At 40.0% G+C, this 18,731-nt stretch overlaps 1 protein-coding gene across 4 annotated transcripts in view; it reads left to right on the forward strand.

Moving 5' to 3' along the window:
* Positions 1–18,731, forward strand: part of SYNPR (synaptoporin) — a 300,598-nt gene that overhangs the window by 135,608 nt on the left and 146,259 nt on the right. The window contains exons 1-2 of one of the 4 annotated variants that reach the window (XM_074313228.1): positions 2,489–2,902; positions 10,882–11,013. The exons of 1 other annotated variant lie outside the window; for it this stretch is intronic. In XM_074313228.1, coding sequence (XP_074169329.1) covers positions 10,906–11,013 — 108 coding nt within the window. In that variant the 5' untranslated portion in view covers positions 2,489–2,902; positions 10,882–10,905. Of the gene's footprint in view, positions 1–2,488; positions 2,903–10,881; positions 11,014–18,731 lie in introns of those variants that run through there. 2 more of the 4 variants (XM_019728363.2, XM_074313227.1) reach the window with 2 other exon arrangements.

Below are 18,731 nucleotides of genomic sequence, written 5' to 3' on the forward strand. Positions count from 1 at the left end.
AATGCCCTTTCGAGATTATTCAGTGGAAGCCCTTCTATTTAAACATAGAAAAAACTGAACCATGAACAAATTAAAGGGCACACTCAGCGTCCTTGAGCAGGCCGCAGGCAATCTGAAGTCTGAACCTCATACCCCCTACCTGCCCGAGTGTTACATGAGGTGCCTACGTCCGTAAGGAGGCAGCAGAGCCTGGGCATGGGCCTTGTCTACCCCAGGGGTTCCCAGGCTCTGTGGTGTGAATCCACACAGTGGGAAGAGCTGTCGAGTTACTGCAGGGTCCATGTATCCAATTGTGGATTACTGGTACCCATCAGCTGGATAAATAAAAGGGTACGTATCATCACGTGGCCTCTGCACAGTGGGTAACAGCTTGGAGCCTGGTATCCAGCTAAGTTTAAATCTTGGCTTAACCAATTATTGACTGACTGTGTACCTTTGGATAATTTACTTAATTCTTTGGGTCTTGGTTTCCTCCTTGGTAAACTGGAATAAAAACAGTAACTCTTCCTAGTTTTGGGACACCCACATAAGGTAATTCACTTATACCAACAAAGAGAGAGAGAGAGAGAGAGAGAGAGAGAGAGAGAGAGAGATAAAGAAAAAAAAGAAACACTTAGACTAGTAGCTGGCACAGAGCACATATTCAACAAATGTTCACTATTATTACATGGAAGACAAAATTTTTTACTGTTACTTGAAATGGGGCTCTTAACATTTAGAACAGATGTGAAAGAGTCACCTCACCCATAAGAAACTATTAATATGGCTCTCCCCTATGGGTGCGTGTCTAGGACTGCTGCCTTTTGAACTCTGCTCCAACACTGTGCATTACCACCACTGGCAAGAATTGTGGCCCTCAGCACAGGGACATTGGGACACTCTTCCTTCCGTCAGTCCCTCATTCATTTATTCAGTAAATGCTTACTGAGGGCTGACTACTCGTCAATGCCTGGTGGTTCTCAGCCCTTTTTTTCTGCTTCATCTATGAGTAACTTCTTAATTTACTCCCTGAGTAACTTCTCTCTTTGAAATACAGTGATTTTTCACTAGGCAGGGGAAGGATGGCAGTGGGCCGGGTAGAGGGCAATAAGGTTCCCGTCAGAATTTCAAAGGGGCCACAGGGTATAAATAGTCTGAAGCTTTGGTAAGGACCCCGAGGGGTTATGTGTGAGGAACAAGCAGATCACAGGAGGAGGAGGAGGAGAAAGGCGACGGGAGGATCGGAGCCAGGAGCTGGGTTGCATGTGTGCAGTGTGGGTTTGAAAGCACTGCCTTAGTCATCTTTCATTTTCCCCCGCACCTCCCCGCCAATAGCTCTATGAGGTGTTAGTATGCTCATTTTACAGAGGACAAACTAGGACTTAGAGACTTTAAGGGACTCCCCAAATCATATGACTAGTAAGTGCAGGGCAAGGTTAGACCTCAGGTGGCCTGGCTCCTCATATTTTGTTTGTTTGTGTTTGTTTGGTACCCCAACCTCCCTTTCTCCCCTACCCCACTGAGTTATCGCTGTGTGTGGAGAAAGAAAGGGAGTAAGGAAGATGATGGTGATGGTGATGATTGGCGTGTGCGGGGTGGGGGGGGAAGGAGTGGTGTATCTGCGTGTGTGTGATAGAGACAGACAGACAGAGACAGAGACAAAGAGGCAGAGAGAGGGACCCAAAGAAAGACTCAGGACAGATTTTGAATTAATAACCATAAATAAAAAACATGGCCAGCCAAGGAGAGTTTTCAGTTGGGCCATTACAACTGCACGGAAGATAAAGCAGACACCGCTGGGCCAACCTAACACTTCTCGTATCCAGCGGGGTCTTGAAATGGGGAATCTGAGGGGAAGAGGCACACAGCTTACTCCCACTTTTGCTATGGTACAGGGCACTGAACAATTGCCCCCAGGAAGCCAGTGTGAGGAGAGCATGTAACCTGTGGGCAGCCTCTCCATGAATTTGGTGCCAATCCCCCCAAAACATGTTGCCTCAGGATGCCCCAATTTCAGCCCCTTGAATGAGTCAAGTTCAATGCCTTCCCGAGGAGGCTCATTTGTAGAAAAAGCAGAGCCAGGTCACGTTAAACCTCTGAAACCTATTCAATTTGAAGATTTTTCAGGAGAAGGCTTTGAGTAACACTCTTGCAAGGAATGAGAACCAAGTTGTAATGTGTCCCTTCCGCAGTTGCCACAGCCCCCAAAGCCTGCCTTCCCTGCCCTTCACCCGAGTGATTATTTACGGGTGGTGCACACATTTCCCAAGTGGGGCTCGTGCTTAACATCCAGGCATTTCCATAAAAAAGAGGGCAATTTTTTAAAACCAAACATAAACATTTACCTAATCTATGCAAATCTATTCACAAGGTTTTAATATAGCCATCACTTCCCACCCGCACATCCAACACACAAAACCCTGGCTCCATTTTATTTCTCAGTTTGTGTTTAAGGGCAGTGTTTGAGGAAGGAGGGGGCGCACAGAGTAAGAAAAGGGTTCTCTCTTCAGATGCAGCCCGCCTGAGCAAAGCAGCCCTGCACTTGCAGTTGTGAGGGAAGAGCTCAGGGTGGGAGCTCATCATCAGGGTAACCACCTCCCCTCCAAGCAGGCAGCCTCTCACCAGAGGGAAGTGTCAGGTTGCTGCACTTCGGCTGTGGGCTGTCACTGTCTAATAACATGACCGTTTTGCCATCTCTCTGCAAATAAGGCAGAAGCTGCTACCTGATTGGTATAACATCCCACTTTCCCTCCTCATTGATTTTCTTGTTCTCCTCCTTTGCTTCATAAAACAGAGGGACAAGTGGCTGGTGCTGTGGACAGAGAAGCTTTATTTTTAGTATGAGACAACCTCTATTTTCTTTCAGGAGAGGGAAGTTGGATTATCAATTCTTTTGTAAATGTGTATGGTGATATTTGCTCCGGTAAGTTTTTCTCTCTTGATTTACAGCTATCTGTGTGTGTGTGTGTGTGTGTGTGTGTGTGTGTGTGTGTATTAGATACATTTGGGCTGTAGAGTCACTTTTCTTTCCCATATCACTGTTCAATCTTTGGTTATGACATTTTTTTTTTTACTTTGCTTTCTTGTATTCATTTGTTTAAACCGAAGAGGCTGTGCTCTGTGATAGCATGATGCTTACCTCAGTTGTTGAAGGATGTGTTGGGTTTCTTCTAACATAGTAAGGAAACTGTTTAAGCAAACTTACATTTGGCTTTTTCTACCCTACCACCCCCCCATTGAAGAGTTTAATATCTTAAGTATATTCACTGTGCTACAACCTGCTTACCATTTTAATTAAAGTTTCTTCGTCAGTATCAGAGTAAGAATTTCTTAAACTCTATAGATAGCTATTAAATACTGTGTGCTGTGCAGAAAGGGGTGTGTTAATTTCATAAGGTCTCATGCCAAGGTAGAATGAATGAGACGAGTCTTCTCTAAGACTGGATGTGTGCACCTTTAAAAGAACTGAATTTATGAAAAGTATTCAGTCCATTAAAGTAAATCTCCAGCATTCTGTGAAAAGATACAATCACAAGTGGCTGTTGCTTCTCTTCTTTCTTTGCACTGTGCATTTGTGCCACCATCTGTCAAATGCCCAGCCCTGGCTCTCGTGTTTCTATATCTGAAGCTGATGAAGAGAAAAGTTGCTGTTATTAAATTCAAAATAGTGCAAAATGATGCTCTGGTCACCACTGCTAATAATGATTTTTAAATGTATTGCCTGGTTAACTGCTTTTTCCTTTTTTCTAGACAGTATTAGAGGGTCTGAATTCTTTGTTGTTAATTCAGAAACCTGGGAGAAAGTCTATTAATATAATGAGCCTAGACAGAGATGATCAGGTAATTAAGTAATTGCTCTAATGGAAACGGACTGATGCTTTAATCTCTTCTTTTGTTACACAGTCAACAAATCTGCATAATATTTTTCATGGTGAAATGAACTAGAGAATATATTTCTATTATATATTTATATATAATGAAAGTCAAAGGCACCTTTGAATGGGCAGGAAGAGGCCTGACTACATGTTTTTCAGAGATTTTGAAAGTAAAGTTGGGACTATCACGAATGCCTGGACCTCTTAGGCTTAGAATCTTTTTCAGAATAGCAATTTTTCAGATCCTGAAGTAATGTAAGGGCAGCTCCCGGAAACAGTAATGAGTGTCTGGGAATGCACTCATCCTCACCTCTGCTTCCTTTTGGGCATGCCTCCCTTCACACATTCTTCTCATGCCACAATGAAACTCTTTGTTCTGACAAACAGAATTTTGATTAATCTAGTTCAGCCTCGAAAAGAGGCAAATCCTCCAAAGCCACATGAAGTTATTATAGTGCCTCACTACTGGTCACAATAAGCGTGTTCCTAACAACAGCCTTAGATGCTATAAACCCTCCCTGGAACAAAGTGTTCCTTAGCAGATAGTTTGTTGAGAAAAACAAATAAAACTTTTATCCTTTGGCTTTTGGCAATGACTGCAAAGTGAATTCAACAGCGCTAAACATCCCTCTTCCCTATTCAGCATCCCTTAATATGTTTTCTCATCCTTCTCTTTTCATGGCTGTTGTAGCAGGTTATGTACAAAGTCGTTAGGATGTTTACCATCATCCAAGGCTGTTCAGGAATATCAATTAATGAAAATGTGAGGGGGACGGCATCCTGTGGGGGTAGCATCGTCTTTTTCTCCAGGTTGCCAGCTTACAGAAGTGTTAGGGCTCCAGGTATGTTTGGACTCAGTGACATAGGAAGGACAGTGGGACACCTGAGGAGCCTTAGTTGGACTTAGGGTTAGTGTGCAGTCTTTAAAAGCATTACTTCGGAAAAATCCAAAATGCCATAGCCAAAAAATTGTTGTAATCTATTCCAAGGAATAAAAATCTGTGCCATGCTGGGGAGAATAATAAAGGGATTTTTTAATTTCACAATTAGATCATTTATTCATTTTAGCAAAATGGAGACTGTGATTGTCATTTTCATTTAGAAGTACCTACTGTATGCCTGGCACTGTGCTAAGCATTTTACATGGCACAGTTTCTTTCATCTTCACCACCATTCCATGAGGGCACTAGTGTTACTCCCCAGTTTACAGATGATAAAATGGAGACCCAGGGCGAGTATGCAACTTGCTTGATGCCACACAGTGATGACAATGAAACTCAACGAGGTAGCTTATTCCAAAGTCATCCGTTTCATCTCTCCCTTCTGTCAGGGATTTGCTTCATCAGAATAATCTACAACCAACTCCTGTACAGGAATGATTTGCTGGGGCCCACAATCACAAAAACACACCAAATTTGCGTTGGTGTTTCTCACCCTTCTGGCAGTACGTAACCTCCTTTCAGACTGTGCTTTTATGACTCCAAGCTAAGTATGTGTTTGAAACTGGAGAATGTGTGTTTTATTTCCACTCAACTTGTACAGCTATGAAGATGTGGCTATGACCAAAGGGGGCCAGCCTAGGGAGAGTATATGCAGAAGTGGCTAAATTAAGGCAGCTTTTGCAATTGATCAAAAGAAACCCATTGCTTGGACTTTCAATTTTTTGAACATAGGGTAAAAATAATGATGCAACAATAACTTAGAAATATCAAGATCTCAAGGTATCTGGTTTGTCATTGATGCAAAATATAAAATGCAGTTGCAATTGAATTTATTTATTTGTGGAGCACTTTGTAGAATTCTCACCTTCATTTTATTCACTCCCAGCATGATTTTCTTTCACTCTTTGGCTAGCTGCAAAGGGCTGAGGTGGCACTTCAGGTAGAATATTGCAAAGCATCTACACCACCTGTGTAATTACAAAATGAACACAGCTGCCGATAAGCATGCTGAGAAGCGTGACAAAGTTGAAATTCAGAGTCCCAAGTGCATTCTTTTGCACCTGAGCACTGAGCGCCCCATTTGAAATCTATTTAAGCCAATAAAATTCAGATAAGGGGAAAATGCAACTGACATAGAATCAATATGTTTAAAATTTCTCCTCAACTAGCTGTTTTCAGACTAGAGGCAGGACACACCAATTATGAGGTGAGTCTGTGAAATGCTGCCATTTCTTCCCTCCACTGAGAGAGAAAAGATTATGTATGAGTGATGAAAATGTTCCTACATGATAGAACCTACCTCAGGATACCCTTGCTATATTTCACCAAACATCAGAGGAAATTCAAAATAAAACAAACAAACAAACAAAAAAACGAATGAACAATCTAACAAAAACAGCCCACCACAAATTGGGAGCATTAAGAGTCAAGTTTTGATGTGTTGACACAATATGGATTTCTTGGTGTGATCTGCTATGTCTAACAAGCAATAGCTTTTGAGTTACCCCTCGTGTAGACACACAGTTAATTAAAAAGAGTTCAGAGCCCAGTATACAATAAAGTATATTTCCAAAATGGTAGTCATTTTTGTCAGAGGCAAGGTTGGTAACTTATTGATTCTCTATTACCTCTTTTTCTTGCTTTTAAAATAATAATTGGGTGGTTTAATCAGAAAGTGTGGTATTAGAGCCAGTCAGGATAAAGGAATTTAAATCAATCTGCTTTCCCAACAGTATTTGTGAGAGTTCTAAAAATAGTAAATCATAAAATGAGCACTTTTGCTTTAATGAAATATATTGTGCTCAGCCACAGTGCTCATCAAATATAGGTTATCCCACAAAACTAAATGTAGAGACAATTTTATAAAGTGCATCACATTTCAGTCTCCATCTACAAGGTACAGCTTTCTTCAGAGAGGTGACCAAGTCCAAAATAAATAGCAGTGGAGATTGTACTTCCTCTTACCTCTGTTTCCTTCTGCCTTTTCTTTGGCTATGGATGTGTGTGCTTAAACATGTTGATTAGTAAAAGCTAAAAAATGATCTATTAAGTATGGAGAAAGCAGCTGGTATTAAGATATAATAAGTGTTGGACTAGTCTTGAATTTATCAAACATTCTCAGCTGGCGTACAAATAGAGCTGGTGGTCCTGTTCCATATTTATATAAGAAAATGGAATCAGTGACGATTTTGAGCCTGGAATGGGCACATGAAGTATTTAATCCTGTAGAAGAGGCTCTTGGTCATTGGTGTGTCTTTAAATGTTTAAAGATTAGGAATGAGTTGAAAATGGAAACACCTCAGTCTCTCTACTCTGCAGACTAGTGGATCTGCATAATTAATATGTTTTACAGTGATCATATTTTAACACAGATTCTAGCCAAAAGTGGTGATGGAAAATTGTTCTGGAGTAACCTCAAATACATTCCACTACAGTTTCTGGAAAGCTTATTCCCAACACAGGGCAATCAGTTCTCTGTGGAACTTAGGGTTGGCCAATATAAGTGGATAGTCATGCTCCTTTGGGGGACTGAAGCGTTGAGCATAAAAGGCTTCTGTTGAAAGTTCCCATGTGACTTCTTTAGTCCTGTTAATGGAATTTTTAATTCCACCCAAATGACTGCACATTATCTCAGTGTAGACTTTCTGGTGACGATATGACAAATATTTTAGACTTATTTTAGTTCTGGTAAAATGTGGCTTTAAGAATATTTGTGTCTGATATGATTTATTATTGCAAGGACTTTTAATTCACTATATTTAATTCCACCTGTCAGTGATGAACGCATATATATTTATCTGGCTTTGGATCTCCATAAGGGAGGAAAATATATATAATTTTTCAAAACATATGGCATTCAAATTGCCTTTCTATGAAATTGAATGGTTGAGACAATTTTTTTCTTAATTGGGGCCAAATTTGAGGAAGGAGTTAGAACACTGACTTCAGCAGGTCACCTTTTTATTCATCAAATACTTAAGGATACCTAGCGTGTGCCAGGCACGGCACTAGGCTTGGAAGATACAGTGATGAACAGATAATACCTGCACTCTTGGAACTAAATGCCTTCATTTTCCATTTTCTCACCTAAACCTAATCTCTATTTCATGGCCCAAGATGTGTCTTTTTAAAAGCATAATCGAACTGCTCTAGTACGATATTTGCAGGAAACATGTGCTTTTGGTTGGTCCTACCTGTTCATACTCAGTGAAGGAACAAGAGTGAATCCATTTATTTACTATGATTACTGTCTGGCTGAAATGGAGTGGTTCAAAGGGGTGGGGGGCTGGAAGAGGTCTTGCAGTGCTTGTGTCTTCTAAGCATTATTTATTGCTCCTAGGCATTCTCAGATTTGATAGACTAGTTGCATTCTTGCCTGATGTTGGATGAGGAAAGAAAGGGAAGAAGCTTCAACAGGGCAGAAAAGAAGATAGAAGAGTCAACTGAGGGGATACCTAGAGGACCTGAGATTCCCACTGGCAATGTGAATTAGATCTACCTTGCATTCTCTGGTTCTGTGTAGGTGTTCATTCACTCACCCATTTATTCAACGAACATATATATTGGGTGTCTACTTTGTGCCAAGTACAGTGCTAGATGCTAGGGCACAGGAATACACAAGATATCGTTGTTGAACTCATGGCACTTCTAACAAGCCAGGATTTTTCAACTTTAACACTAATGACATTTTGGCCCAGATAATTCATTGATGTCAAGGGTCATTGTATGCACTGTAGGGTGTTCAGCAGCATCCCTGGCCTTTACCCACCAGATGTCAGTAGCAACCTGCCCCGCAGGCTGTGACAGCCCAAACTGTCTCCACACAATGCCAAATAACCTCTAGTTTAGAACCACTGCAAGAAACTTAATACTACCACCAGCTTTGAGCAAATCTTCTCATCGTATTTCTACATTTTTTTATTTTCAGATACTCTGCCACATGGTTTACTCCAGGATTTTTAAATTGCTTTCCCCAAATACTCTGGTGCTACTTGACTAACAAAGACGAGGAAGGCATCTCCAAGTTTTTTTTTTACTACCGTGTTTCCCCGAAAATAAGACCTAGCCGGACAATCAGCTCTAATGTGTCTTTTGGAGCAAAAATTAATATAAGACTCGGTCTTATATTATATTATATAAGACCCGGCATTATATTATATTATATTATATTATATTATATTATATTATATTATATTATATTATATTATATTATATTATATTATATTATATTATATTATATTATATTATGCCCTGTCTTATATTATAGTAAAATAAGACCAGGTCTTATATTAATTTTTGCTCCAAAAGACGCATTAGAGCTGATTGTCTGGCTAAATCTTATTTTCGGGAAATCACGGTTTTATTATTCCTTACTTCTGTTTCATACTTTACCACATTCATTTGTCTTACAGCATCCCATTTGATTCCAGCCATCAACAGATGAGGCAACATTAAACTATTATAACCTTTTAAAAGATGAATAAATGGGCATTTAGAATGGTTATATGCCCAAATTCTTGAAACTAATAATGAATCTGAGTAGAACATAGATTCACACCCACGTCCTGATTTAAGAATGCAGTGTTTTTCTGCAAAATTATAATGTTTAATGAGAAAAAAAGATAAGTATGTTTAAAGCACACCTTTTCTCTTGAGGCCATTTTGGAAATAAAGGCAACGTAGCAGTAGACAGACGCCAAGGCGTAGGAGGTTCCCAGGCAAGGCTTCCTTACTCGGTACTTATTAGCTGGGTGGTTTTAGACAGTCAACTCACACTCTCAGAATTTCCTCAATAGTTCAGGGAACACAGAAGTGATACATTGCAAAAGCCACAGGAAGCCCTAGAAGTGAGTCGAGCAGAGTGGGTAGAACACAGGTTTTGAAGTCAGATGGACCTGCTGGATGAATCGGCATCCCAGCAGGAAACAGATGACATCCTCAAACCAGCTGACCTCTTGCTGGTGACTGTAAAACACTGAAACTTCATTTCTGTAAGTCAGAAAATTGAAGCAACAAAAGGTGAGTCAAGTTTCCTAACACCTTATCGTGAATTCAGTACAGAAAGAAGACAAAAGCAGAGCTCAATGCCCTTTTAACCCAACGAACTGAGGAATTATTTCAGTGGAGGAAGGCCAACATACCAGAAATGTGCATGTTCAGGATTATTACCAGATGCCTAGGTGCCTGAGATAGGTCCCGGGTTTTGACTTGTGTACTTGCAAGAATCTCGGGGGTTAACCAAATTTCAGCCTCATTAGAGGCTGAAGAGACATGGGGTTCTTTGATGGATCTTGAAAGAGTGGTGGACATGGAGAACACATCAAAGGCAAGTGGTAATTTGAATGGAGCTCATCACATGTGCCTCTGAGCTTGGACACATGCAGTGCTTTCTCATGAGAGGGGCTCACACTGTACAAATCCTTGATCATCTGATGAGCTGTTATCAGGTAACTATTGAGACCCTTGGTGCATTTGCCAAAATGAAAGTCCTTCTAAGCATATTGCTCTGGCAGAATGCCCAGCAAGAAAACTGTCTCCTGTCTGCACTGTCTTGGAGAACTGAACGTGGAATGAAAGGAAATAGGTCCAAATCCTGGCTCCGCCACTTACAAGTATGCATGGCCTTAAATAATTCATTTGCCCTGTCTGGGCCTCAGTCTTTTCATCTGTAAAATGGAAATAATGAGTTCCCTCCACAGAGTTACAAAGAGGATTGCTGTCATAGATGATATAGGAAAACACTTTTGAGACCGTGGTGGCCTAGACAATACAAGGTGTGATCAAAAGATATGGTGAATATTTAAATTTAAAAAATTTGCGGTAAAAGACACATTGCCATTAATCTCCCTCAATATACTCCCCTTTGATTCAAACACACGTATCCTATTGTTCTTGCCACTTTCTGAAGCAATTCTTGAGGTCCTCTTTCATGAGTGTCTTTAAGTTGTGCTGTTATGGTTGCCTCGATGTCCTGAAACATTTTCCTTTCATGGTCATTTTGACTTTGGAAAGAGCTAGAAGACGCACTGTCTCAGATCCGGTGAATAAGGTGGATGAGGACACACCGTAATGTTTTTATTTGACAGAAATTGCTGTACTAGAAGCGACATATGACATGGAGCATTGTGATGATGGAGGATGAAGAAAGACACTCACTAAAGAGGACTTCCAGAACTGCTTCGGAAAGTGGCAAGAATGATGGGATACGTGTGTTCAAAGTGAGGGGGAGTATTTTGAGGGAGGATTAATGGCAATGTGTCTTTTACTGTGATAAATTTTTAAAATTTAAACGTTCATTGTATTTGTTGATCACATCTTGTAGTGTAATTATTTCCTTCCCTGTGTAGTCAAAGTCCATTCTGCTATCGGTTTTCGTTCTGTGCCCTCATGAGTGCATGAGGCTAGGGGAAATGTTTCCCCAGGCTACCAGTAAAATGACTATCATTATTGGATGTGTAAAGTACTCTGGAAATGCTTTGATGGGTAATTCCATCTCAAGGGGAGATTTAAGTTGGTATTATAAATTTCAGAGACAGAGTGTCATCACTGAAGAATAACTATAATAAAAAATGCAGTATGGATAAAGCAATTCCCTGTGATCAGCTCATCTTAAGGAATGCCCCTAAATTTTCTTTTCTGCTCCTTGGAACCCTTTCTTCCCCATCTGCCCAGGCATAACCCATTTGTTTTAGAGGGGGCTGGGGTGGGGGATTGACATGAACTCTGACTTCAGCTTATCATGTTCTAATACTCTGTGACCTTAACCCTCTCCTCTCTCCACATGACCCCAGAAACTCCTTGGGGGAATTGGCAGATCCTGATTTTTTTTCCTACCTGAGGACTGCGGCTCAGGGAAAGCTTCTCACTGCCTGCCATGGGTTCTTCATTAGCTCCCGATGCAGGGAATTCAAAGGTTCCTCGTTTCTTGTATTTTATTTACCTCAAAGCATTTCCTGACACATCTGTTCAGAACACTTGGTTAGCTCATAGTTTTTCCAAGACCGTTATCTGCTGGCAGCCTCTCCCAGACGTCTTCCCCTTGGCTTACTTCTTCCCTCTGACTGGTATTTATGAACTACTCATCCTCTGGGGGATTTGGAAGACAGCCCTCTAAACCTCCCCCAGATCAGTTAGTTCCCCAATATCAGTTTTTTCTCCCCCTCCACTCCTTCTATACTCTAAGAGAGTGTTTCTCAAACTTTTTTTTCCTGAGGATCTCTTCAGGAAGGCAAGAATGTTGCTCATTCAGGCAGTCATTGATTTATTCGTATGTTCATTCATTTACATATTTGACTGTATTACTGAGTAGTAACTGTGTCCCAGGCCCAGTGTAAAGATCTGGGGTGCAGAGATGTCTACACCAGATATAGTCCCTACTTTCATAAGATTTGTAGTCTAATGGAGTAACAAACAGTCGACTTAAAAATCCCTCAAAAGTGATTTAATTATCATTGCAGTAAGTGCTAAAGTAAAAGCTAAGCCATCATGGGTACTAATTACGTGACAGGCACAGTTCCAAGTATTTGATGCATATTAATTCATTTAATCCCAACAACTCTTCGAGGGAATCAGAAGAGCAAAGGATTGGAGCCCATAAAATCCTGAAGGGCATGGAACCTTTTAATAAATCTAGGAATACTGGAACGAGGGTCACACAGCAGGACAAGATGCTAAGAGTTCAGGTAGCTGACATTTATGCAGCGCTGGCAGTTTACCAGGCACTGTGCTCTGGCACCTCACTGTGGTCTGTACCTTCACAACAGCATGAGGGATCATTGGATTATTTTAAGAATGGGAGGAAGAAGATGTAGACAGCCAGAACCACTTGTGCAAAGTCACACGGTTTGTTAGTGGTGATTGTGAGACTGTAGCATCGGTGTGTATGACCCTAAGCCCAGGCTCTCACACACTATGTTAACTTGTGAAAGCTGATTAGACACTCCTGATTTGGGTCATATTCTGAAAAATACTGGTAGAATGGGAGAAAAGCGGATGATTTTAATAGGTATCTGAGTAAGAACTGCAGTGATCCCTTCGGGGGAAAATGGAACTCTATGCGCCCAAGAGAACCAAATCTTTAACCGTGAAGCATATTTCAAGGGAGACAAGCAGTGCCTGCTACAGCTTCTTACTCAAAGAGTGGACTGAGAGCCAGCACGGCATCACCTGGGAGCATGTTAGAAATGCAGAGTCTCTAGCTCCACTCCACACCTACTGAGTATCTGAATCTACATTGAGATGATCTCCAGCTGATTGACAGGCAGAGTTAAGTTTTAGAAGCATAACTCTAGAAGGAGTTAAAAGATTGGGCTTCCAGCCCTGGTTGTGATGCTCACTGACCAGTTGCTCAACATCCCCACATTTTCTTCACTCTGCCTCTTCAGTGGGGATGACCTCCATCCTCCTCATGGGTGCAATTAAGGGTACCCCCTGCAGAAGAGCCTAGAGCTGTTGGGAAGGAAAATTCTGTAGAAACTCTGAGTCTGTCACCTCCAGAATCAGTTTCTCATGCAGTCCATGGACCACCTACACCAGAATCCCCTGAGGAATTTAGGAAAAATGATATGTAGATTGAAAACAGACTTCTTGTAACACCACTAAGTGCCAAAATATAGTGTAATAATGTCCTAGTGTCATAATGTTCTTCCAAACATCAAGAGAAAATGACTGTCAGATTAGAATTGAATAACTTTCCTAAAGTATTTATCCAGAACAAGGATGCATTATCAGAGAAACATTAAATCACATTTAATTTTTACATTTAACTGATTCCCTTCTGGGAGGGACTATCACTGTGGAATGTGTACCCTGGATCCATCCACACCTTGGGTTCAAATTCAGGTTCCCATTTCCCACTAGCTGTGTGACTTTTAATTAATTTACATTTTGAACCCAAATTTTCTTGTCTGCTAAATGAAGAAAGAATTTTTAGCATTGGGGGGAAGGTGGGTCTGTTGTAGGGTTCTCAACAGTGTATATAACTATGTAGCACATAATACTATAACTAAATCAATCATAATTACTATTATTGATTATGAAGCCAAATGAAATTTTATAAAATCATTACTCTCAAATTATCACTATTATCATGACATAATCATGGAATTATAAATCAGTTGCTGTAAATAAAAACCAACTTTGAATATTTTAAAAGTAATTTTTATTTCATTTAGCATGTAGACCTTGTCATTATTCATTCAACCAATTTTTATTTTAGATTCTACTAAGTGCTCGCAACTTTCCTAGGTATTGAGAATGCATCAGTGTTATATGTTACTCAGAGAGGTGAAGATAGGGACAATAAATAAATAAAGGAAAATGTTATATGGTAGTAAGAGCTATGGAGAAATATAAATGTGGTAGAGGAGATGGACCATTCTTTCAAACGCATTTTTATAAATTGAATTAAATAGCATTTTTATCAAGGAAAACCTACCAAAAAGTTTTGAAAGTGTTAACCAAGTAGTTTTCATCTTTGCAAATTTTAGGATTTTCTCTCTAGGTTTTCTTTAAAATGAAGTGTCACCCTATATGAAAAATTAAAATGGATTCCAAGCTTGATAGCCTACTGGTACCACATTTTCATCTTCCCACAGAATGTTCCACAATTGCAGGTTCATGGATCATTCCATGTAATACTATTATTAACTTCAGGAAACAAACAGATTAATTGTATATTGACTTCACCATCAAATGAAGGAAACTATGGCTCAGAAAGACTGTTTTTAATTGACCAGAGATTTACCTCTGGTCAGTGGTGACGCGAAGACTAAACTCAGGTCTTCTCTCCCAAATTCAACATGGGCTCTGCCATAGAACCTCTCCTTGTTTGACAATCCCTAAAAAGCCTCGTAAAGAAAGGTCAGGGCTCCAGGGCAGTGAAAACTGTGTGATGTTACCTTTGTATTGTGAGGACTTGTTGGGTTTATTTTATGTTTAAGCTATTACCATTGTCTAAATATGATGGTACTGAGGATGAAAGCAGAAGAAATAATACAGTGGCAAATGGAATATATGAGGTGTGAAGCATCAGCTTCAAAACAACTGTGTGTGTGTATATACAGAGGTTATCAAAAAAATGTAGACACATTTTAAGAAAGGAAAAAACTGTTAAAATTGTAATAATATACACTGATAACAAAAGATAAATACAAGTCATGTGTATACATTTTTTTGGCACCCCCGGTATAGATAGATAGATAGATAGATAGATAGATAGATACATACATACATACATACATACATACATACATACATACATACATATGAAGAAGAAACCTATTAGGCTATTATGGAATTTTCCAAAGCAACTTTAAGTCTTAGAATGGGCTTTTTAAGCATTTTACTCTAAATTCCCCTGCAGTTTTAACCATTGCACGTGCTGTTTGGGAAGGAGTAGATCTCATCCTGGATTATAGTTCTTTCCCTAAGGTCTTGCTGCTTGTCCCTATCCTCCTGGTGACCCCACTCTCTATCTGGCCAATTTCTCTTTGAGTTTTTTGTTTGTTCTCTATACCTTGAAGTCTTTTTCCTCAAATCCATCCTAGGATCCCTCTCAGCCTTTCTAAAGATTGGATCCATTCACTTCGAATGAAGACCAAACACAAATACCAACAAAAACTGCCTTTTATTTTCTGCTAGAGTCAGTAGACCCTGGACGCGCCCTTCTCTGCTGAAGTCCCCTCCACAGTGCATCCCCTGGCCTGTTTTGCAGGGGCAGCCCAGGGGGGTGTGAAGGCGGGAATTGTTCATAGCCTGGTGCCTTTGCTGGTTCCTCCCTATATGGGCTCATCACTCTCCAGGCTAAGAATACCTTCTCGAGCTTGCCTCTAAGTACCACTTAGGGAGTTATCTGAGGCTATGACACATTCTCAGAGCCCTCTTTTGTTTCCTCTGCCAAGGTAAGAATTCGCTTCCTGGTTAACTCAGGGCTTTCTCTTTGAGTTAAATTCTGACTTCCCAAGGATTGTTTTCAACTGCAACCTGTTATGTTTTTTATTTTAGTAACTCCATTCTACTGAATTGATATTTCCATTAAGAGTGACCCTTTATTATTTTATTTTTCTTCCTTAAGGTCTTAACAGGTCATTGTTTCCCCCCTAGAACTTAAGGACATCTAAGACCTCACGAAGAGGCATAGCATGAGAAGCACAGAAAGCGCATTTTAATGAACTCTTTGCTGATGTTCCTGACATCTGCTAAAATAAATTAGGTCAAAATGAGATTGAAGAGAGCCTCAGGTGCTTCGACATCTAACAAACTGACTTTATTATCTAGAAAACAGGAAGAATTGAAAACACACACACACACACACACACACACACACACACACTGCAGAAAAGAGTCATTAAACTCCTGTATTTAATAAAGGGTCAAAAATCTCAGTGGGGCAAATGCTAATGTATTACCTAAGAAAGCGGGAAAAGGTCTCCTGAAGAACTGTACATGCTTACAGAACTCAAACCATACCAGGGACACATTGAATATTTAGCAAGCATTGGTCCAGGGAGGCAGAAGACTCCTGACTGGGCTGGGTTCCTACCTGAGACATAGAAGTTTACGTAACTACCTTACCCCGGATGATGCTTTGGGTATTACTGATAACATCAGACACGATGCATTTGGTATTGACTTTCTCCTCTTGCCTTTGTTCACTCTAAGTGGTGGAATTTTCAACCCACTTCTTACAAAGCAATTTCTCCTTTTAAGATCCTCAATGAATTTTTTTTCTTACCTGTCTGCTCCTAACCCTAGTTATGCATGCACCTTTTGTAAAAATCAGAGTATTGGGGCCACTAAAACTTTGTTTTTGCTATATGATAAGGTAATTTAATTGATGCATTAATAAAGTCTAGCAAAATCTACTAACTAGCTTATTTTTTCCTTGAGTTTATGTGATTTACTTAGCATTGCCCTCTGCTTTTCTATTTCTTAATTCTCTCTCCCTGTCTCCTGAAGTTTATGTATCAGTTAGTTTTTGCTGCATACAAAATCACTCCAAAACTTAATGGCTTGAAACCACATTATTTATGTAGTTCATGAGTCTCTGAGAAGCAATTTGGCCTGAACTCAGCTGGATAGTACATCTGCTGGTCTTGACTGAGCTCACTCATGATACATCTGTGATAATTTTCTGGATAATAGGGTGACTCTCTGTCTAGGGGTTAGCTCTCTTGCAGTTGGGAAAATGGGGAAGACTGGTCCACTTACCTCTTGTAATCCAGAAGGTTAGCTTGGGCTTATCCTCATGGAAATCTTGACGTTCCAAAAAAGTGAGCATGAACGCTGCAAGGCCTCTCAAGGCTTAGGCTTAGAACTCATACACATCACTTTCATCACATTCTGTTGGTCAAAGCAAGTCATGAGGCCATCCCAGACTCAAGGGTTGGAGAAACAGACACTGCCTCTTGATGGGAGTAGCTACAAAGCATTATAGCCATTTTTGTAATCTATCCAGTACTCAACCATCATCTCTATGACTATATCCCTTAAATCTTGCATCCAGATTTCTTACTTCATTTCCAGAACAAGCTCACTTTATTATCCCAATCTCACCTGAGCTTAGACCTCTTCAACATAGGCCTAACTATCATCTTCCTTTCCTCGTAACCCATTTCGGCAGTAAAACTCATTTTCCCAGGCACTTAATTGAAAGCCTTTTACTCATTGTTCACTCTCCTTTCTCTGCTTTATTTATAGCCCAAACCACCAAATTCTATAAGAATCCTTCTGAAGTATCTCTCAATCTCTCTTCTCCTACCACTGAGATTTCTCCTTGATCTTCTTGCTTCCAATTGTTCTTCCATCCAAAACACCCATCATACTCTCTTCCAATTAATCTTTACCTATCTCTTCTCTCCTCCTTCAGAACTATTCTTTGTTCCACAAGATTCATTACACCAAGCTCAGGCTTCTCTGCCTGGCCCCGCTTTCTGATTTGGCACCAAATTTACCTGTCTAGATTTACTTCCACTATCCACCAGTTTGGAATTTCACATCTCACAGTAATGAGACACTTCACTGACCCCCAAAACTTTACAATTACTTCTATCCTTTGTTCACATTATTTTTTCTCCATCCTTTTTGCTTTTCAAATGTTGGTCCCTATGTAGGACTCAGACCAAGTTCTTCTTTCTCTACAGAGTCAAAAGGCAATAGTCAAAATGATTTCTCACCGTCCTGCTTTTCCATTATGTATTTAGCCAGTACCATATATTTTGCTATTAATTATGTTTTATCTTAAATAATATCAATAATCATGTGCACTAGTGTTGTTTTCTCCAGCTAAGATTGATTTCTTAAAAATAAAAATTTAAACTTCTTTCTTTTGGATTCTCCAGATCTCATATGATGGAATATGGGCAAAATTGCTCTTCAATGAAAACTTACTTATTACATTGAATTAAATTTTGAATTTTATTTAATTATCCCCTTTATGAAGATAGATTTGTCATTTTAAGAAGCAGAAAGGCTATGTGATTTAGCAGGTTAATACAGCCTGATACTTTTGGGGCCAGGATGGAAATGTAGGTCCCTAAACTCTGAACTGCTCCAGTGTTCTTCACATGGACTCTATAGCCTCTTAATCATGGCAAAATGATTTCTACTGTAAAGCTACAGGAAAATGCTCTGTTCCTTCATTCAACAAAGCCACTCTTGCCCAACAACATCCAACTCAGCACTAAATCCTGTCAATTTTGATTCTGGACTATCCCTTGATCTGTCTACTTCTCTCCATCTCCACTCTTACCCTCTCTCTATGGCAACATCCATCAAAAGTCTCACTATGATATTTTCACTTTTCTGCCCAGCCATGTCTTCCTCCAAACCACTCTCCATATAGTGACAAACGTGCTCATTTTTTAAATTCATATCTGTTAACCCAGCTCCCCTGCTTAAAAAGTTCCAATAAATTCCCATTGTTGTTAGGTTAAAG

The sequence above is a fragment of the Rhinolophus sinicus genome, linkage group LG10 (genome assembly GCF_036562045.2).
Source record: "Rhinolophus sinicus isolate RSC01 linkage group LG10, ASM3656204v1, whole genome shotgun sequence".
NCBI classification, from domain to species: Eukaryota; Metazoa; Chordata; class Mammalia; order Chiroptera; family Rhinolophidae; genus Rhinolophus; species Rhinolophus sinicus.